General features: G+C 43.0%; 1 protein-coding gene across 1 annotated transcript in view; it reads right to left on the reverse strand.

Moving 5' to 3' along the window:
* SLC27A2 (solute carrier family 27 member 2) overlaps positions 1-16,589 on the reverse strand; it is a 56,307-nt gene extending 39,718 nt beyond the window's left edge. The window contains exons 1-2 of the mRNA XM_019968857.2: positions 15,885-16,589; positions 1,175-1,384 (exon numbers count right to left, since the gene is read on the reverse strand). Coding sequence (XP_019824416.2) covers positions 1,175-1,384; positions 15,885-16,362 — 688 coding nt within the window. The 5' untranslated portion in view covers positions 16,363-16,589. The remainder of the gene's footprint in view (positions 1-1,174; positions 1,385-15,884) is intronic.
* Positions 16,590-17,142: the final 553 nt, after the last annotated feature.

Consider the following 17,142-nt stretch of genomic DNA (forward strand, 5'->3'; position numbering starts at 1 on the left):
TGCCATCTCCTGTTTGACCACTTCCAATTTGCATGCTAGAATTATCTGCTTGAGTTAAAATTTTAATCAAATGACTCACATATTCAACTTTCCAATATTATTAAGAATAATTAGGATGCTGGGGGTAGCTTCTTATCCTTTCTTAAATATATTCTCTCAGACTTCATATGATTACATTTTGGTAACATTTCCCTGACCTTGAGTAGGCAGACACCAAATAGCTATCAGATGGATGAACTGGGAGGTATTCTGGCAGAGAGGTCAGTTGTATGAGCTGTGGAGTCAGCCTAGCAAAGTGAAGCCTGACACTTCTACTTCCTATCTTGGGAAGCTCTTAAACTCTCTAGGCATCAGTTTCTGAATCTGTAAAACAGGAATAAGAGTAGTACCTGTCTTAAGAGTGGTGGGAGAAATGTATGAACAAATACCACAGAGCTCCTAGAAGAGCACCTAGTACATCTACCTTTAATGTTGCCTGTTCCACATAGCAGTGTTTCAGTAATATGACAGTTGGCAGTGTTTTCTCTTAGCGGCTTATGTAAAATAATAGTACAGCTTACACCGAAGGTGTAAGACATCCTAGATTTGACGAAATACAGCATTTTAGGCCCTGAGCTAAGAGCCATTCTACATCCACAGAACCAAACACCTCCAAGTCATTGTTGCATTGAAAGACAGTGGTCAAAATGTTTGTACAAATATAACCCCATTATTGTTCTATAGCCTTTTTTTGGTAGTCCACTTATAATTGGTTATACATTATATATGGATGCTGGACAGAGTATAATCAAAATGTAGCAATCATTAAAAAAATTCCAAAATCTGTTCAGTGCCCAATCTTAATAAAAAAGCAACAATCATTTTGAAAAAAATCCTAACAACCTATTCAGCACCAAATCTTATCATCACCATAATTATTTTTGTAGTTCTTGGTTAACCTCTCTACCTGTTCTGTACACCAACTGGGGGAAGTATGCGTACCTTAGAAAAACCCAAATGGTTTCATGTGCTATGGAAAAAGATCATACTTCCCACAGGCAATGAGCTAAATCCCCTGAAGTATTAGTTATCTGATAAGCCTTGCCAAAGAAAGAGAGCATTTAAAAATCTAACCCAACATTTAACTCTTTCAGGATAGGTCCATTGCTTTCAGAATCCCCTCTTTATTTTTTACCTGTGGTTCCAGAAGTATAAATATATAAGGCAGGAGTGGAAAAGGTAACTTCCGACCTCCAGGATTCTGGGACAGGTTCACTTGACACTTCATCCACTTTGTCTAAGAAAGAGTTGACCCCATCCGTGTTAGAAGTTCTGCTCACATAATAGACAGCCACATCATCTTTCTTCAAGCTTGGCAGCACCTCTTCAACAGCGGCTTGTAGTTCTTAATTTAATAAGAGAAAAAAATCCAAACAAACTAAATTAGTCCATTCAAGCTCTATTAGTGCAATACATTTTGTAGTGATTTTGTTTCCACTAAGTGTTGTTAAAACATGTAGACACAGTAATGTTTATAGTTATGTATTTCTAACATGGAATTTACCACATCTGAAAATATCACAAGATCCCAATATTTAAGGGAAGGCTGAGTTTTGATGGTTTAAAAAGCGACAGATGATTGAAATCTGTACATTACATGGCAAATGTAAACAAACCACATAAGGGTAAAAACCAAGATTACATGTGTATGACTTATACGCATATCTGATATATATATCTCAAAACACTCCAGAAATGTATTTAGTTATTCCCAGTGTATGCCCCACAGGACCAGAGATTTTAAAAAAAGAAAATTTTAAGGACAAAGAGAAATGAAAAGAAGGGAACCATGCTACTGAAAGGATAATAGAAGCTAACTTTATGTAACACATTTTTAAAATATCAGCAACAAGTAGTTCTACTAGGAAGGTTCAGCTGATCTGAGACATAAGCTCCAAATTTCATAAGCACATTATCCGACCTAAGAAAAAAAAGGACTGATTAGCATGTTTTTCAAACTCTGAGTCACAATACAGCAGCGGATTGTTAAAATCATTTAAAGTGATGATTTTTCTAAAAAATAAAATAGAAAGTATAACATACATAGGAAGAGGTAAGTATTCTTCTTTTTTTTTTGAGTTTCAGCTATGTGAGTGTGTGAGTGCTGAGCCACACACAAATGTAGCTTTTATAGGGGTCAAGGTAAAACATTTTAAAGGCATTGATGTAATGTGCAAACGATATTTCAGGTTTGTTACTTGAATTTTTGTGCCATTTTAAATTTTATTTTAAATTTTAATTATAAGATGAGATGCTCTTTAAGCTTCTTTGTCTTGAATTGTGATAACTGAAATGAATAGGCCTATTCTTAATAGGAAGGTGACTCAATATCCCAGGGAATTACCTTAGAGAGGCTATATCTGATTCATATTATATGCTTTGTTTTTCAGATATTTACATATAATGTCTCCATCAAGACATGAGATAGCATCTGGATAAATGCATTTAAAAAGTTAAAAAATTTTTTAACCAAAGCAGTCACGCACCTGATAAATATAAATGAAATAGTACAAAAGAGTTTATAATGCAAGTCAGTAGGCCCTTATCTCACAAATAAACCTGCTGCCTGGAGGCAAGGACTTTTAGGTTTTTTGGGTTTTTTTTAGCTGTTTCTTCTAGCAGTCACTTCTTCTTCACCAAATTACATACTTTTCCTGCTACATCATGTCTTACCATTTTTGAAACCCACCCCCATTCCCCCCTTGTTCACCCCCAACAGTTATTATTTTCACTTTATGTTGTCAGGGTTAATGGTATTTTTTATCTATTCTGAGACTATAATTCTATCTTTCTAGCTTTGTCTATGTGTTGGCTCTAGAAATTCTAGAACAAATAATCAGGATTGACAAGATTATGACAATGTAATTATTTCAAATATGACTGTAGAGCCAAGTAACACACTATAAGCATCTTTCCTTTCTTGAACAGTTTTCTCCTGGAGTGTCTACTGGCTATTATTCCTTAATGTACTATTTGTCTCAGTTCTTTTTTAACCTCCATCAGATCAGCTTATTCCTTTTGATGCTCTCTTCTCCTCTTTCATTTTGAATGGTTGCTCTCTAGTTCTTCAGTATTTTGAGAAGATCATCAGAAATATTACTGTTGTAAAAACGGTAACTGGAGTGCTAAGGTCCCTTGCCAGTGCCGTGGTTCAGATTCTCATTATTTCCTACCGAAATTGTCACAATAGCTTCCTGACCGATCTCCTTGCCTCTAACCTCTCCCTGCTTCCAGTGTCAGTGACACCACTGCCCGACTTCTCGTTCTTGCCCTGTTTAAAATCCTTCAGTGGTTGCTTATCCCTTGTGATAGAATCTTTCTAATGCAGTGGATGGTTCTACGGTTCTTCTCAGCCTACATCCCCTGCCCCGATTTTTCTGATGTCATCTTCTTAACTACCCTTGTCCCTTTTCCTCTAATCACACTGATTTATGTGAAGTGAATGGAGCCATAATTCTCACATCTTACCACCTTTGTCCAGGTGGTTTCATCTGCTTGGAACGCCCTCCTGCCCCTAGCCCCTGGTCACTGGAAAAACTTCTGTTCATCCTTCAAAACAGCCTCATTGCATTTAACTCTGTGGTCCTCCCATAGGAGTTTGCATTATACATCTAGCAGTGTGTTTAGTATGTAGTATAACACGCTTCACTTCTTTTTCTCCTCTTTTTGGCAGTGAAAACTTTGAGGTGAAGGGATTATAACTTGGTCATCTTGGCCCTGCCGTAAGTGCTTAGCAAGTGTTTACAGCTGAAAGAATCTACACAAAGTATTGTATTAGCCACTGGGGAAGAGACAGAGGAATAAGCGAAAGCTGTTGATGTTCAAGGATTTAGATATTGCAATACTGTGAGTTGATAAATCTCCAGTCAAATGCAAAATTAAATCATTTTTGTGATAGAGGTATGTCTTACATCCAAGTAAGGGACACGAAAGTAAATTAAAAATAAAACAAAACTACTATTGCTACTTAAAGAATTAAGAAATCTCTCTCCCTCCTTCTCTTCTACCTGAGACTGAGCCTATTTAGTTATACAGTGTGTTCATAAATTACCTGGATTATTTCTTATTCTTCTCCTCTCTCTCTCCCAACAGTTATTTGACATCTATTTAAAGTGTGTTTCCTGTGTGCATGGTTCTCAGCATTGGAACCAACAGTGTGTATAGCAGATACTGTTTTCACAGAGCCCAGGTCTAAGGGGGAGGAATCAAGAAATAATCCATTGAAATAAGGTGTCATAGGTGGTGTTTTGGAAGCACAGAGGAGGGGCATGAAAACAACCCAGAGGAAGTGTTACCTCAACTGATTCCTGAAGGGTGAGTAGGAGTTGGCAAGATGAAGATCCACTGAGATGGACTCAGCCTGTTTGTAGCCATGGAACAGCTTATGTAAAGACCCACAGGCAAACAAGTGAGCTTTAGTCACTCAGTCGAGTCTGACTCTTTGTGACCCCAGTGGACTATAGCCCGTCAGGCTCCTCTGTCATGGAATTCCCCAGGCAAGAATTCTGGAGTGGGTAGTCATTCCCTTCTCCAGGGGATCTTTCTGACTCAGGAATTGAAACAGGGTCTCCCGTGCTGCAGACAGATTCCTTACTGTCTGAGCCACCAGGGAAGCCCAGAGGCAAACAGCAGGATGCCAGAGCAGGTCAAAGAGGCTAAAGCTGACTGATACGTAGAATGAGAGGGAAAAATGTTGGGAGAAGAAACTGGGTGTAGGTAGGGACCAGGTCTCCGGCTTACATCAGGTACGTGGGTGGGAGAAGGCAAGGACCAGAGGTAGGGAGGCCATTTGATAGATCAAGCTTTACATTAAGGTAGCCACAGAGCCTAGAGAGAAGTAGATGCATTTAAGAGATGGTTGGGAGGTAGAACAGACAAGATTTGGTAAGTCTTGATGAGAGAAAAATTATAAGTCAAAAGAGACTTTAGTTTTTTCTGTAATTTTTTGAAAGTAGATGTATGCAGGCATTAATGATATATCTGAAATTAGTAGTTTCTTAGATAATTTATAATTATTATATAAAATAATAATAGTAATAATGAAATAAACAGCCAACTCATTGGAAAAGACCCTGATGCTGGGAAAGATTGAAGGCAAAAGGAGAAGAGGGCAGCAGAGGATGAGATGGTTGGACAGCATCACCTGATTCAATGGACATGAACTTGGACAAACTCCAGGAGATAGTGAGGGTCAGGGAGGCCTGGTATGCTGAAGCATACCATGTAACAACTTAGTGACTGAACAACAGAATAATAAAGGTAAAAGGAAATGCAATTAAGCAGGTATCATGCTTGATCACAGTTCAAGTAATCTGGACAATTGGGGCTTCCGTTCCCTCATGTTTCCACTTGGCCCTCTGCATGCTTTTGGTTTATAATCCCTGACCTTTCACAGAGGTCATCTTATCTGAAGGGAAGGCCATTGCCCCAGCCCAGCACAGTTTCTTTACCTGACCTCTGGGCTGTTGGTGTAGAATTTACGTTTGGATATTGACTTGAGGTTCCAGTCGCTCCCAATCATATCAAGGCATACCTCACATGTCCTATACTGACCTTTACTTTACCTACCTGATAAATCCCTGATGCTGGAAAAGATTGGGGGCAGGAGGAGAAGGGGGCATCAGAGGATGAGATGGTTGGATGGCATCATGGATTCAATGGACATGAGTTTGAGCAAACTCAGGGAGATAGTGAAGGACAGGGAAGCCTGGTGTACTGCAGTCCATGGGGTGCCAAAGAATCAGACACAACATATGTCCTATGGTAGCAGACATTTTCCCTTTAAACTAAAGATGCAATATTTATATAAATACATCTATACACACATATATAAACTGAGATTGGAAGGGAAATTCGGGATGTGAATGCAACTCATTAACTGTATATTTAACATTTAATGTCTTTTCTTAAATCTGTTATAAATAGGACTGGCCCCCATGTTTTCTGCTTCACACATGAATTTCTTTGGTAATTATTACTATAAATCTGCTTACTGAAGATTAAGTGAAAAGTGAAAGTGTCAGTTGCTCAGCTGTGTCCATGTGCCCATGTCATTGTGTCTTTCTGTGCCCATGGACTGTAGCCCACCAGGCTCCTCTGTCTTTGGAATTTCCCAAGCAAGCACACTGGAGTGGGTAGCCATTCCCTTCTCCAGGGGATATTCCCAACCCAGGGATCAAACCTGAGTCTCCTGCATTGCAGGCAGATTCTTTACCATCTGAGTCACCAGGAAAACCCACTTAAGATAGACGTGGCAATCCACAAGGACACATAAGATCAAATGATTCTACTTGACACAGGCTGAGCTCCCTGGAATTCTGAGACTTTTGTGTAGGGGTCCTCTTGGGAATGATGCCTGTGGGGCTGCAACGGAGGTAGACTGGATGGAGGAAGAGATTGTGCTTCGATGCAGCCATGCAGTGGCCTCCCTCAATTGATCTTACCTGGACTCTGGGCCTGGGATGGCCCTTTAGGCTGTCCCAAATGAAACAAAGTGGGTTCTACCTCTGTGCCTGCCCACCAACCAGTCATGGGATGCAGATTGGGGCAGTAGTACTTGACCTTGGGCAAAGAGGCTTTCTTCAACTAACGGCAAGTCCTGGAATGGTTCTCGGCTGATAGCTGGCCGTTGCCAATGCCTCCAGCAGCAGAGGAAGGAGTACCTCAGTCCTGGAGTGGGGAATGGGGCAGCGCATCACAGCATCCACCACACCTTTCATTCTTACTGATTAAACATTTACAAATTTCTTTTGTGGAGGACAGTTTGTATAGTAGCTTTACATACATCACCTCACATAATTTTCACAACAACCCTGTGTTTTAGACAATGGTAACCTTGTTTCCACAAATGAGGACAGAAGCTCAGTGAGTCTCTATATGGATCATTACATACAAAACGAAAAGAATTATATTGGGCTTCTAGGATTACCACTTTCTTGTACTAGTTGTTCAAGTTCAAGTTTCGGTAAAGGACCTTGAGATTTTGGAAGACGCTGTCTACTTGACATGCTCAGTGCTCGTGAAAGCATTCGGATCTGCCTCTCAGTAGTAATATGGATCATCTCTTATTTGTCTTTCTGATGAAGAGAATAACCTCAAGTTTTATGAAAAGCATGGGTATGAGAAATAGTATTCACAGAAAGTTGCCTGCACCTGAAGGGTGTACAGTAGATCTGTCCTTTCTTCATTAGCCTGAGCTGAGATCATGGATGGGTGTAGAACCCCAGAGAGCCCCCTTGGTGGCTCAGATGATAAAGAATCTGCTTGTAATGTAGGAGACAAGAGTCGGACACGATTGAGTGACTAACACTTTCACTTTCACTTATAGAACCTCAGAGAAAGCAGTACACATTTGGATGATGGAAAACCAACTGATTATAACATCTGCATTCCTTAAGATCCATTTTATAGAAAAGAAAAAAATCAGGTTTTTTCTGAAGTTTCCTCTCCCACTTACAATCCTCTTTTTTTTTTTAAAAGAAGGTCAGAAGAGAAATTTCTGAGGACACAGGCCCATTCCTCGAAAGCAGGGAGAGAGGGTGGGTAGTGAGCTGAATCAGTCTTCATCACCAAAGTGGCAAAATGCTACTGGCTAAACCCACTGCTTTTAAATAGGAAAAACATTCAATCTAGTAGCTTGTTTTGCTATTAGATTGCCTCATGGAGAGAGTAACTAACCAAGTTAGTTACATAAAACACCCCAGAAATGTTTACCAATAAAGTAAGATTTGAAAAGAAGGCAGAGGAAAGAAATGGTTTTGATCAGAGTTTCAGGATGATGTGAACTGGTTGGCAGGTGAACAAATCAGGATTAAAGACTTTCCTTCAGTCAGAAAGGCAACTGAAACAAACTGGTTCTAACACAGATCATGGAGACAGTCTGAAAATAGTTTTAAAAATACAGTTTGTAACTGTGATTTCTCATTTCTATTACTGGCAGTTTGGAATTATAGTAATTAATAATCTACCATATAGTCTGTACATCAACACAATGTCATAGAACACCCTTCAGATAGAGGCATGCATAACCTCCCCTAGGGCTTCCTTGGTGACTCAGATGGTAAAGAATCTTTTTGTAATGCAGGAGACCTGGGTTCAGTCCCTGGGTCAGGAAGATCCCCTGGAGAAGGGCATGGCAACCCACTCTGGTATTCTTGCCTGGAAAATCCCAAAGACAGAGGAGCCTGACAGGCTACAGCCTATGGGGCTACAGCCCATGAGTTCTCAAAGAGACACAACTGAATGACTGACACTCACTTTTCGCATACCCTCACCTTCCCTCCACAATGCAAATCACCTTGAGGTCAGAAAGACGTTTAATCAAGGCTAAGTCCCTCAGGAGTAAAGAAATTTTTAGCAGGGAGATACACACTCATCTCATATTTATATAGTTACATAATTTCTTAACATTATTTTTCACTTCTCTCAGTTAAAGTTCTTGGTCAAAGTATCTTGCTTTCTAACTAGCCCTAGAATCAAAGGTAATTCCTTGTCAGAGATTACCAGATCATACCAGGCCCTACATAATCATTTGATATCCATAAGCAAACAAGCCACCTGTCTACCACCTGTGTACTTCCTGGTTTCTCAGAGGCTGTGGGAGGTCTTTTTCAAACACTGGCTGCTTATATTCATTATGCAGTATAATCTGAACTCTGTCCTTCTTCTGGATTCAATAACATTCACTGCGGATTTAGAATTTATTTTGTCTTTACCCCTTCACTCCTTTCTTATTGCTAAAGAAAATAAACTGATAAACATTCCCAAACATGCCAGCAATGTGCTGGTTTGTTTTTGAATGGAGATGTACAATCGTCCTCCCTTGCAAGCTTTAGTTATGAGCAGGTCAAGAAGAAAAATTTTACAGAACGTCTTTAAGCGAGCTCTCTCTTCAAACTGTGGGCTGCTTGTCTGGGACTCTAGCTCTTGAATACCCTCCTCATTTGTCGTCTGGGTTTCTGTGCCCTTCCATCCTGGGCACAGACTCTCCCCAGCAGCCCATTCTGTGCCCATCACCAGCTCCCTCTCTCGCAGTGAGTCCTGGAGAGAGAGTCTGTCTTGTAGCCCTCTGCCAGAAGAAAACTGGGAGGCAAAATAAGTCTGTGATATAAAAAAGAATGAAATGATGCCATTTGCAGCAACATAGATGGACCTAGAGAGTATTATACTGAGTGAAGTAAATCAGAGAAGGAGAAATATTGTATGACATCCCTCATATGTGGAATCTAAAAAGATGATACAAATGAACTTACTTATAGAGCAAAAAAAGACTCACAGACTTAGAAAATGAACTTATGGTTGCCGGGGTGGAGGGGAAGGATGGGGAGAAGGGATAGTTAGGGAGTTTGGGATGGGCACGTAACACTGCTATATTTAAAATGTATAACCAACAAGGACCTACTAGCACAGGGAACTCTGCTCAATGTTATGTGGCAGCCTGGATGGGAGGGGGGTTTAGGGGAGAATGGATACATGTACGTGTATGGCTGAATCCCTTTGCTGTTCACCTGAAACTATCACAACATTGCTTGTTGATGGCTATATCCCAATATAAAATAAAGTTTAAAAAAACTTGTGGCAGATTCATGTATGTATTAATGTATACATTTGTATACATGTATTAATGCCATACAATGTATGGCAAAACCAATACAATATTGTAAAGTAATTATCCTCCAATTAAAATAAATAAATTTATATTAAAAAAATTTTTTTAAAAAGTCTGTGGTAGGGAGAGGCTGGGCCTGGGGCAGATTGGGTCTAAATGGATTTTCTCAAATCAGGATATATTTGACTGTTTTAACATCATTTTTTTTTTTCATGCCCTCATGACCATCCCAATAGTTCTTAAACTTCAAAGAAGAAAGCTTGTTACAACCAACCAAAAGAATGGAACTTTTTTTTTTAATGGAACTTATTAATGCCACCAACAAAGGTCTGTCTAGCCAAAGCTATGGTTTTCCCAGTAGTCATGTATGGATGTGAGAGCTGGACTATAAAGAAAACTGAATGCTGAAGAATTGATGCTTTTGAACTGTGGTATTGGACAAGACTCTTGAGAGTCCCTTGGACTGCAAGGAGATCCAACCAGTCCATCCTAAAGGAAATCAATTCTGACTATTCATTGGAAGGACTGATGCTTAAGCTGAAACTCCAATACTTTGGCCACCTGATGCAAAGAACTGACTCATTGGAAAAGCCCCTGATGCTGGGCAAGACTGAAGGCGGGATGAGAAGGGGACGACAGAGGATGAGATGGTTGGATGGCATCACCGACTCAACGGACGTGAGTTTGAGTAAACTCCGGGAGTTGGTGATGGACAGGGAGGCCTGGCGCGCTGCAGTCCATCAGGTCACAAAGAGTTGGACACGACTGGGCGACTGAACTGAACTGATTAATGCCACAAATATTTACTGAGTGACGACTATGTGCTAGGTATTACTAAGGCATTATTCAAAGATATATGAGAGAACTGTAACCTGTTGAGACAAAGTACATTGAAGCAACACACCTAAGTTGCAACACACCTAAGTTACTTCTTGAGCAGCCCAGAAGAGGAATGGAGAGGCTATATCTATGCCCTGATTCTTGACTGAAGCTTGCACTAGAAAATTACCTCCTTGCATGAGTCTGAGGCCACCACTGTTGGCCATTCCTTGGGTTTTCTGAGTCCTATTTTCTCTATAGTAGAGTTTCCTCAGTAAACAGTTTAAAAATGACTAACACTTAAGCCCAGCCTACTGTAGTCCTTACATAGTAAAACTCTTTAACAAAGCATCTCATTGTGTTGGTGGTGGTTTAGTCATTAAGTCATGTCTGACTCTTGTGACCCTGTGGTCTGAAGCCTGCCAGGCTCCTCTGTCCATGGGATTCTCCAGGCAAGAATACTGGAGTGAGTTGGAGACCTGAGGAAAAATGCCTCTGGGCTCCTCCTGCCTAGAATTCCTGCTCCCCAATTGCACTTACCTACGCTCTGTTGTCACGGAGAAGGAAATGGCAACCCACTCCAGTATTCTTGCCTGGAGAATCCCCTGGGCAAAGGAGCCTGATGGGCTGCTGACCATGGGGTCACATAGAGTCAGTCACGACTGAAGCAACTTAGCAGCAGCAGCAGCTCTGTTGTCAATGCCCCCAAGAAACATTCATCCTCTCTTTTTCTTCTACAGCATCCTGAAGCCCTCCCAGTATACTTATCACATTCTCCTCATCATTCCAATCACATGTGACTTAGTTCTTCAACTGGACTGTAAGATCCTTAAACTAATTTAGCTTTTTCTCTCTGCCTCCCACCAGGACAACTAGCTTGTACCTTGTGGGAAATGTTTGTTGATATGATATCAAATTGTTATACCATCTGCTTTTCTGCATCTAACCTCAAAAGTTTATCTGACAAGAGTTCTCTTTGGTCCTGACATTAGTTTTAGAATGTTCTCCTCTTTTAGAACTTTCAATGATGCAATACTTTTGAAAGCTATTGGAAACATTTTATCTTATCACATTGTTTAAAGGAGGTCAAATTTTATTTTTTACAACCCTGAAAGACCAGGTCAAAGATAATTGGGAATATTTTATCACTTCTCTGGATCTCAATCTTGAAACACAAAGTATCTTTAATTGTTGCCTGCGTGCTAAGTAGCTTCAGTCATCTCCGACTCTCTGTGCGCCTATAGACTGCAGCCTGCCAGGCTGTTCTGTCCATGGGATTCTTCAGACAAGAATACAGGAGTGGGTTGCTGTGATCCAAGGGATCTTTCCAACTCAGGAATCAAACCTAGGTCTCTTATGTCTACCTGCATGGGCAGGTGGGCTCTTTACCACGAGCGCCACCTGGGAAGCCCATCTTTGTTAGTAAAGCCTTATACAAGAGTAGTATCAACACTGGGGGTGCTGTGCATGATTGGTTGAGCCATGCAAGGTAGACCTGGCCAGTGAGCTAATGAAGGAGTTATCCTTCCAGGAGAAGAGCTAGGTTAGCAACAATCTTGCTGCTAAATCACTTCAGTCGTGTCCGACTCTGTGCGACCCCATAGACGGCAGCCCACCAGGCTCCCCTGTCCCTGGGATTCTCCAGGCAAGAACATTGGAGTGGGGTGCCATTTCCTTCTCCGATGTATGAAAGTGAAAAGTGAAAGTGAAGTTGCTCAGTCATGTCCGACTCCTAGTGACCCCATGGATTGCAGCCTACCAGGCTCCTCTGTCCATGGGATTTTCCAGGCAAGAGTACTGGAGTAGGGTGCCATAATGTTAGCATAAATGGAAACAAAGCAAATTCACTATTTGGGGGACTCTTTTTTTAAAAAAATATTCTATGTTATATGAAATTAAGTATGGCTTCCCGTCTTACCTGTTTTGGGAAACTGCTTGAAAAACTACTGGCCCAATAAATTGGTTTCTATCAACTACAACACTGATGGAGGTTCCAATAGCTGAAGGTAATTTTACCATGTGATTACTTACATTAGAGTCGTCTATGGAGAAGGATCCTGAAATGCACCACACAGAGAAAATCCTGTTTTCTGGGAGATGAGTGTTTCTGATTGATGCAGGGAGGTGTTGTGAGTCTTTGGTTTTCTCTAAGTATAGTAAGTTCTGATGAAAAAAATTGGGCACTGAAATGCCTGACAGGATTGAGCCCTGTTAAGCTTTGTGAAGAGTCCCCCAAATTCATGACAAGGGGATCAATATTCATCATAAACACCACTGTGCCAGTCCTTTGTATATGCTCCAGAATTTGACGCAGTTGAAACTCAAGAAACCCATGAGCTCTGAGGTTGAAATTTGAAGTAAAGAATCAAACTCTGTTGAATTGTCACCTCTCCAACATTTGTAAAACTTCTCATCTTTTTGTCCCCTGTTTAGATGGCATAATAGAATATAAAAAGCATCCTAGAAGTGAGACAAAAATAATTGGGTTCTGTCTCCAGCTCTCTCTGACCCTGGGCAATTGATATCACTCCTCTGGGCCTTCGTTCATTCAACTATTAAACAAACAACTATTAAACAAAGTGGGAATTACCAGACTCAAAGCCTATTCCTTAGATGATCTGCTTCCAAATCATCTAGGAGTGGGATGGGGCTTGCTGTAAAAATATACTTTCCTGCCTCCTCCACGGTCCTGCTGAATCAGTGTTTTTGGGGGGATGAGGCTCAGGAAATTGTTTTTTAAAATGAGCTCCCCAGGTGATCCTTCCACTCATTAAAGTGACTCTTCTAAACGTTTTACTGAAGTATAACACACTTGTTAGGAGAAGGCAATGGCACCCCACTCCAGTACTCTTGTCTGGAGAATCCCATGGATGGAGGAGCCTGGTAGGCTGAGGTCCATGGGGTCGCTAAGAGTCTGACACAACTGAGTGACTTCACTTTCATTTTTCACTTTCATGCATTGGAGAAGGAAATGGCACCCCACTCCAGTGTTCTTGCCTGGAGAATCCCAGGGACGGGGGATCCTGGTGGGCTGCCGTCTATGGGGTCGCACAGAGTTGGACACGACTGAAGTGACTTAGCAGCAGCAGCAGCAACACACTTGTTAAGAGTTATATAAACAACACACTTGTTATATAACACACTTGTTAATCTTAGGATATCTCTAAGATTCTTTCCAACTTTAAAGAATTTGAAGAATCAGTCCATTCAACACATTTGCACATGGGCACGTTTACTAACCAGCATGCAACTTTGGACTCTGTTACCCCCATGGCAGTAACTGTTTTGGATCAGAGTGCAATTCTGCATGTGGTGTAACAGTTTCTCAGTGATTTGGAAAAACAGAATGGTTTTCAAATGTATGGCTTCTCTCAAAGGTCAGTTTACTGTCAGAGTGCTGTAGGTCCACTGGAAAGTCATTCAAATTTGACCTGAATGTTGGAATTTCATTATACTATCTACGTATGCTGACCAAAGCATAATACTCAGTGACAGAAGACTGTTGCCTGGGAAAAAAGGGAGATATCTGGTTGTATTCCTGATTTGATTACAGAACCAAACTCCAGTATAGTCATTTAAATCGAAGCTTCTTTGTCAACAAAACTCCCAGGTCTTGACTTCCTCACGAGGGGACCTGGAATAATATGCAGGAAAAGAAGTACTTAAATACCTCCTGAAGTACACAGATCACTGTGTTAATAACTTTCCTCTGAATCAAGTGGTAAATGGGTTTAAGAGAGTCTTGCAGTTACTAAATAGTGAAGTTGTCTCTTTTCCCAGGCAACTAGAAATTGTTGGGAATTTTCTTCAAAAAGCTATCCCTTTCAAATAATGTGTGTGTGTGTGTGTGTGTGTGTGCGCGTGCACGCGTGTGCTCAGGCACTCAGTTGTGTTCAACTCTTTGTGACCCCATAGACTGTAGCCCACCAGGCTCCTCTGTCCATGGGGTTCTCCAGACAAGAATACTGGAGTGGGTAGCCATGCTCTTCTCCAGGGTATCTTCCCGACCCAGGAGTTGAACCTGAGTCTCTTGCCTCTCCTGCATTGGCAAGTGGATTCTTTACCACTATGCCACATGGGAAGCCCTCAAATAATGCCTTTAAAATTACCCCTTTGCTTTTCAGCTTTTATGCAAAGCCTTCATTTCTTTTTGGATTATTTATGTCTGATGAAACAGGTGTGTAGTTTCCTGGCTTCCCAAAATGAATAGACATGTTGACTTACTGTAACTAGGCAAACTCCTTAGTGTACTTCAGAGTCCTCAACTATGAAATGAAGGTGGAGAAAAGATGGATGCTTAGTCTGTTCCAGCTCTAACACTTTTCATTTGTGAAGAGAAAGGTAGCATGGTGTAGGGAGAGTCATGAGCTCTGAAACTAGACAGACCTAGGTTGGAATTTTAAGCCTCAGTTTCTTCAGCTGTGTGACAGGGGGTAATGATATATTAATTCTCAGGGTAATAAAAGCATCCAGCATAGAGCTTGGCACAGAAAGAAAGACATTCCAGAAAGGTGAGACTTCCTGGCTCCCTACTTCCCCACATCTTTTAGCCCACACCTGTTTAGCCCTCCTCTTACTGAGAGAGTGAAAAGCAATCCTTGGTCCTTATTCAAATGTAGGGACAAGCTTCCTGGGATAGGAAAACCAGCTAGTCCTTTGGGTAACAGGTTCTCGGATTCTTCCTGACCTGGTCACCACAGGAGCATGAAGTTACCATTTCAGGTCTTGTTGAAAAGCTGCAGGAGGCAACTACAGAACCAAAGGTCACTGTTGCTATAAACGTAATGAGGGCTCACTAGGGCTTGCAGCAGGTGATCAAAGTCTTCTTGGGGATCAGGTGGATTCTCTCTTTCTGCAGTGAGAATCCAGGGAGGCTAACAGAATTTGAGAGCTGGAAGCAGTCTTGAAGACCATCACAGAGGAGGAAACCAAGATATGGAGGGGGAAAGTGACTTTCCCAGGATTATACAGTCAATCAAGGAGCAGAGGGAACAGTCTCTCTGGATCCTCTGGACTTCACACTCTAGACCCTCTGGATTTTAATGCAGATATTGTCAGCACCAGCTAGGACCTTGAATTCTGGAGGCAGACAGATCTAGTTAACCCCCTCCTCCCAATTCTGTGATCTGGGACATAAAGCTTCACCTCTCTGGTCTGACTGGTCTCATCTACAAAGTCAACCCTATCTGTTGTATTACCAGCAACACTACATGTACGGTGATTCACATAATATCTGGCTTGATCAGCTTCTACAACAGAAGGTTCTAATAACCATTAATTAGCGTTTGGAGGAAGGGTTGCCATCCCCTCTCTCTACATCTCTAGTTCTGATCTGAACCCTCATCCCCCGCAACCCCTATGCCAGGCTGTCAAGAAGAGAAGGAGCCCAGTGCCAGGGTGAGGTGGTCCCCAGGCTCACCTGGTGAGACCAGTAGAACCTTCGCTCCAGAGCACTGAAAGCAGTGCAACAGGGACTTCCCGCGGATGTTGTAGTTGAGGCACGCCATGGCACAGCCCAGCTTGATCAGTCCCAGCCACAGCCATATGTAAGCTGGTTCATTGCCCATGAAAATTGCCACGCAGTCTCCCTGCCGCAGGCCGAGGTGGTCGCGCAGCGCCCGAGCCACTTGGTTGCTGCGTCGGTCCACCTGCGCGTAGGTGAACGTCTCGTCGCGGAAGAGCAGGAAAGGCTTGTGTGGAGTCTGCTGCACTTTCTCCAGAAAGGCGTAGAGGATGGTGCGCACCGGACGGCGCTTCCCATTGCTGCGCGCCCGCTGGGCCACGCCGGCTACCAGCAGGAAGTAGCGCAAGTCCTGGAAGAAGTAAGGGCAGCAGAGGTTCACCAGCAGCGGGAGCATCAGCAACCCCGCCAGAACCGCGTAGACGACTGGCAACATGACGGCGGCGGAGCCCCCTACCCCCTCCAGGGCGGTGGGCGCACTTCGGGCGTGCAGGACGGCGGCGGAATGGGCTTCTCTAGGGCTGCGGGCGGTGCGGGGATGCACAGCGAGGAGGGGGCGACAGTGGAGCTTTTGGGCCGCCCGCGCACCGCTGCGGGATCTCTGGCAGAAGGAGCTGGGGTGCTGGCTGTTGGGTGTGACAGGCCGGCTGAGCCTGCCCCCTCGTGAGGGTGCAGTAACCTGCGCGTATGCCCCGCCCCGGCGGTCCTCCGCTGGCTGGGAGGGCGGCTCCGCGGCTCGCTGAGGCCTCGGCCACCTCCCCGCCCGAGCGCGGCGGCCTGGGGGCAAAGCTGGGCTCCCCGACGGTGTGACCTTATAAAAATGGTGACCGTAAGACGCCTTAGAAGACGCTGAGAAGATTAGAGGGGATAATACAGGCGGAGCGCTAGTGTACCTTTTAGAGATGACTGATGGTTATTACCAATAAAGTGCCTTATAAATACGAGAACAGTCCTATGATTTCCTAGTAGCGGGTAGCAGGTGCCACTGCCAAACCAGAATCGCATCTCTCCTTCCTGGTCTCAGGGGCTTTCCGCCTGGTCTCTCTTTGTTTCTCACATTTGCTTTCCGCCACGCCCCCCACGCCGCCCCTTGCACCTCCCGCCCCCCTCCCCACCCCCGCCGCCGGACCCCGCCCCATTCCCCCCCCACCCCCCCCCGCCCCGCCCCGCTACGTCCAGACCCCCGCCAAACCCCGAGCTAATTGCCAGGCAGGCT

This window comes from Bos indicus, chromosome 10 (genome assembly GCF_029378745.1).
Source record: "Bos indicus isolate NIAB-ARS_2022 breed Sahiwal x Tharparkar chromosome 10, NIAB-ARS_B.indTharparkar_mat_pri_1.0, whole genome shotgun sequence".
NCBI lineage: Eukaryota > Metazoa > Chordata > Mammalia > Artiodactyla > Bovidae > Bos > Bos indicus.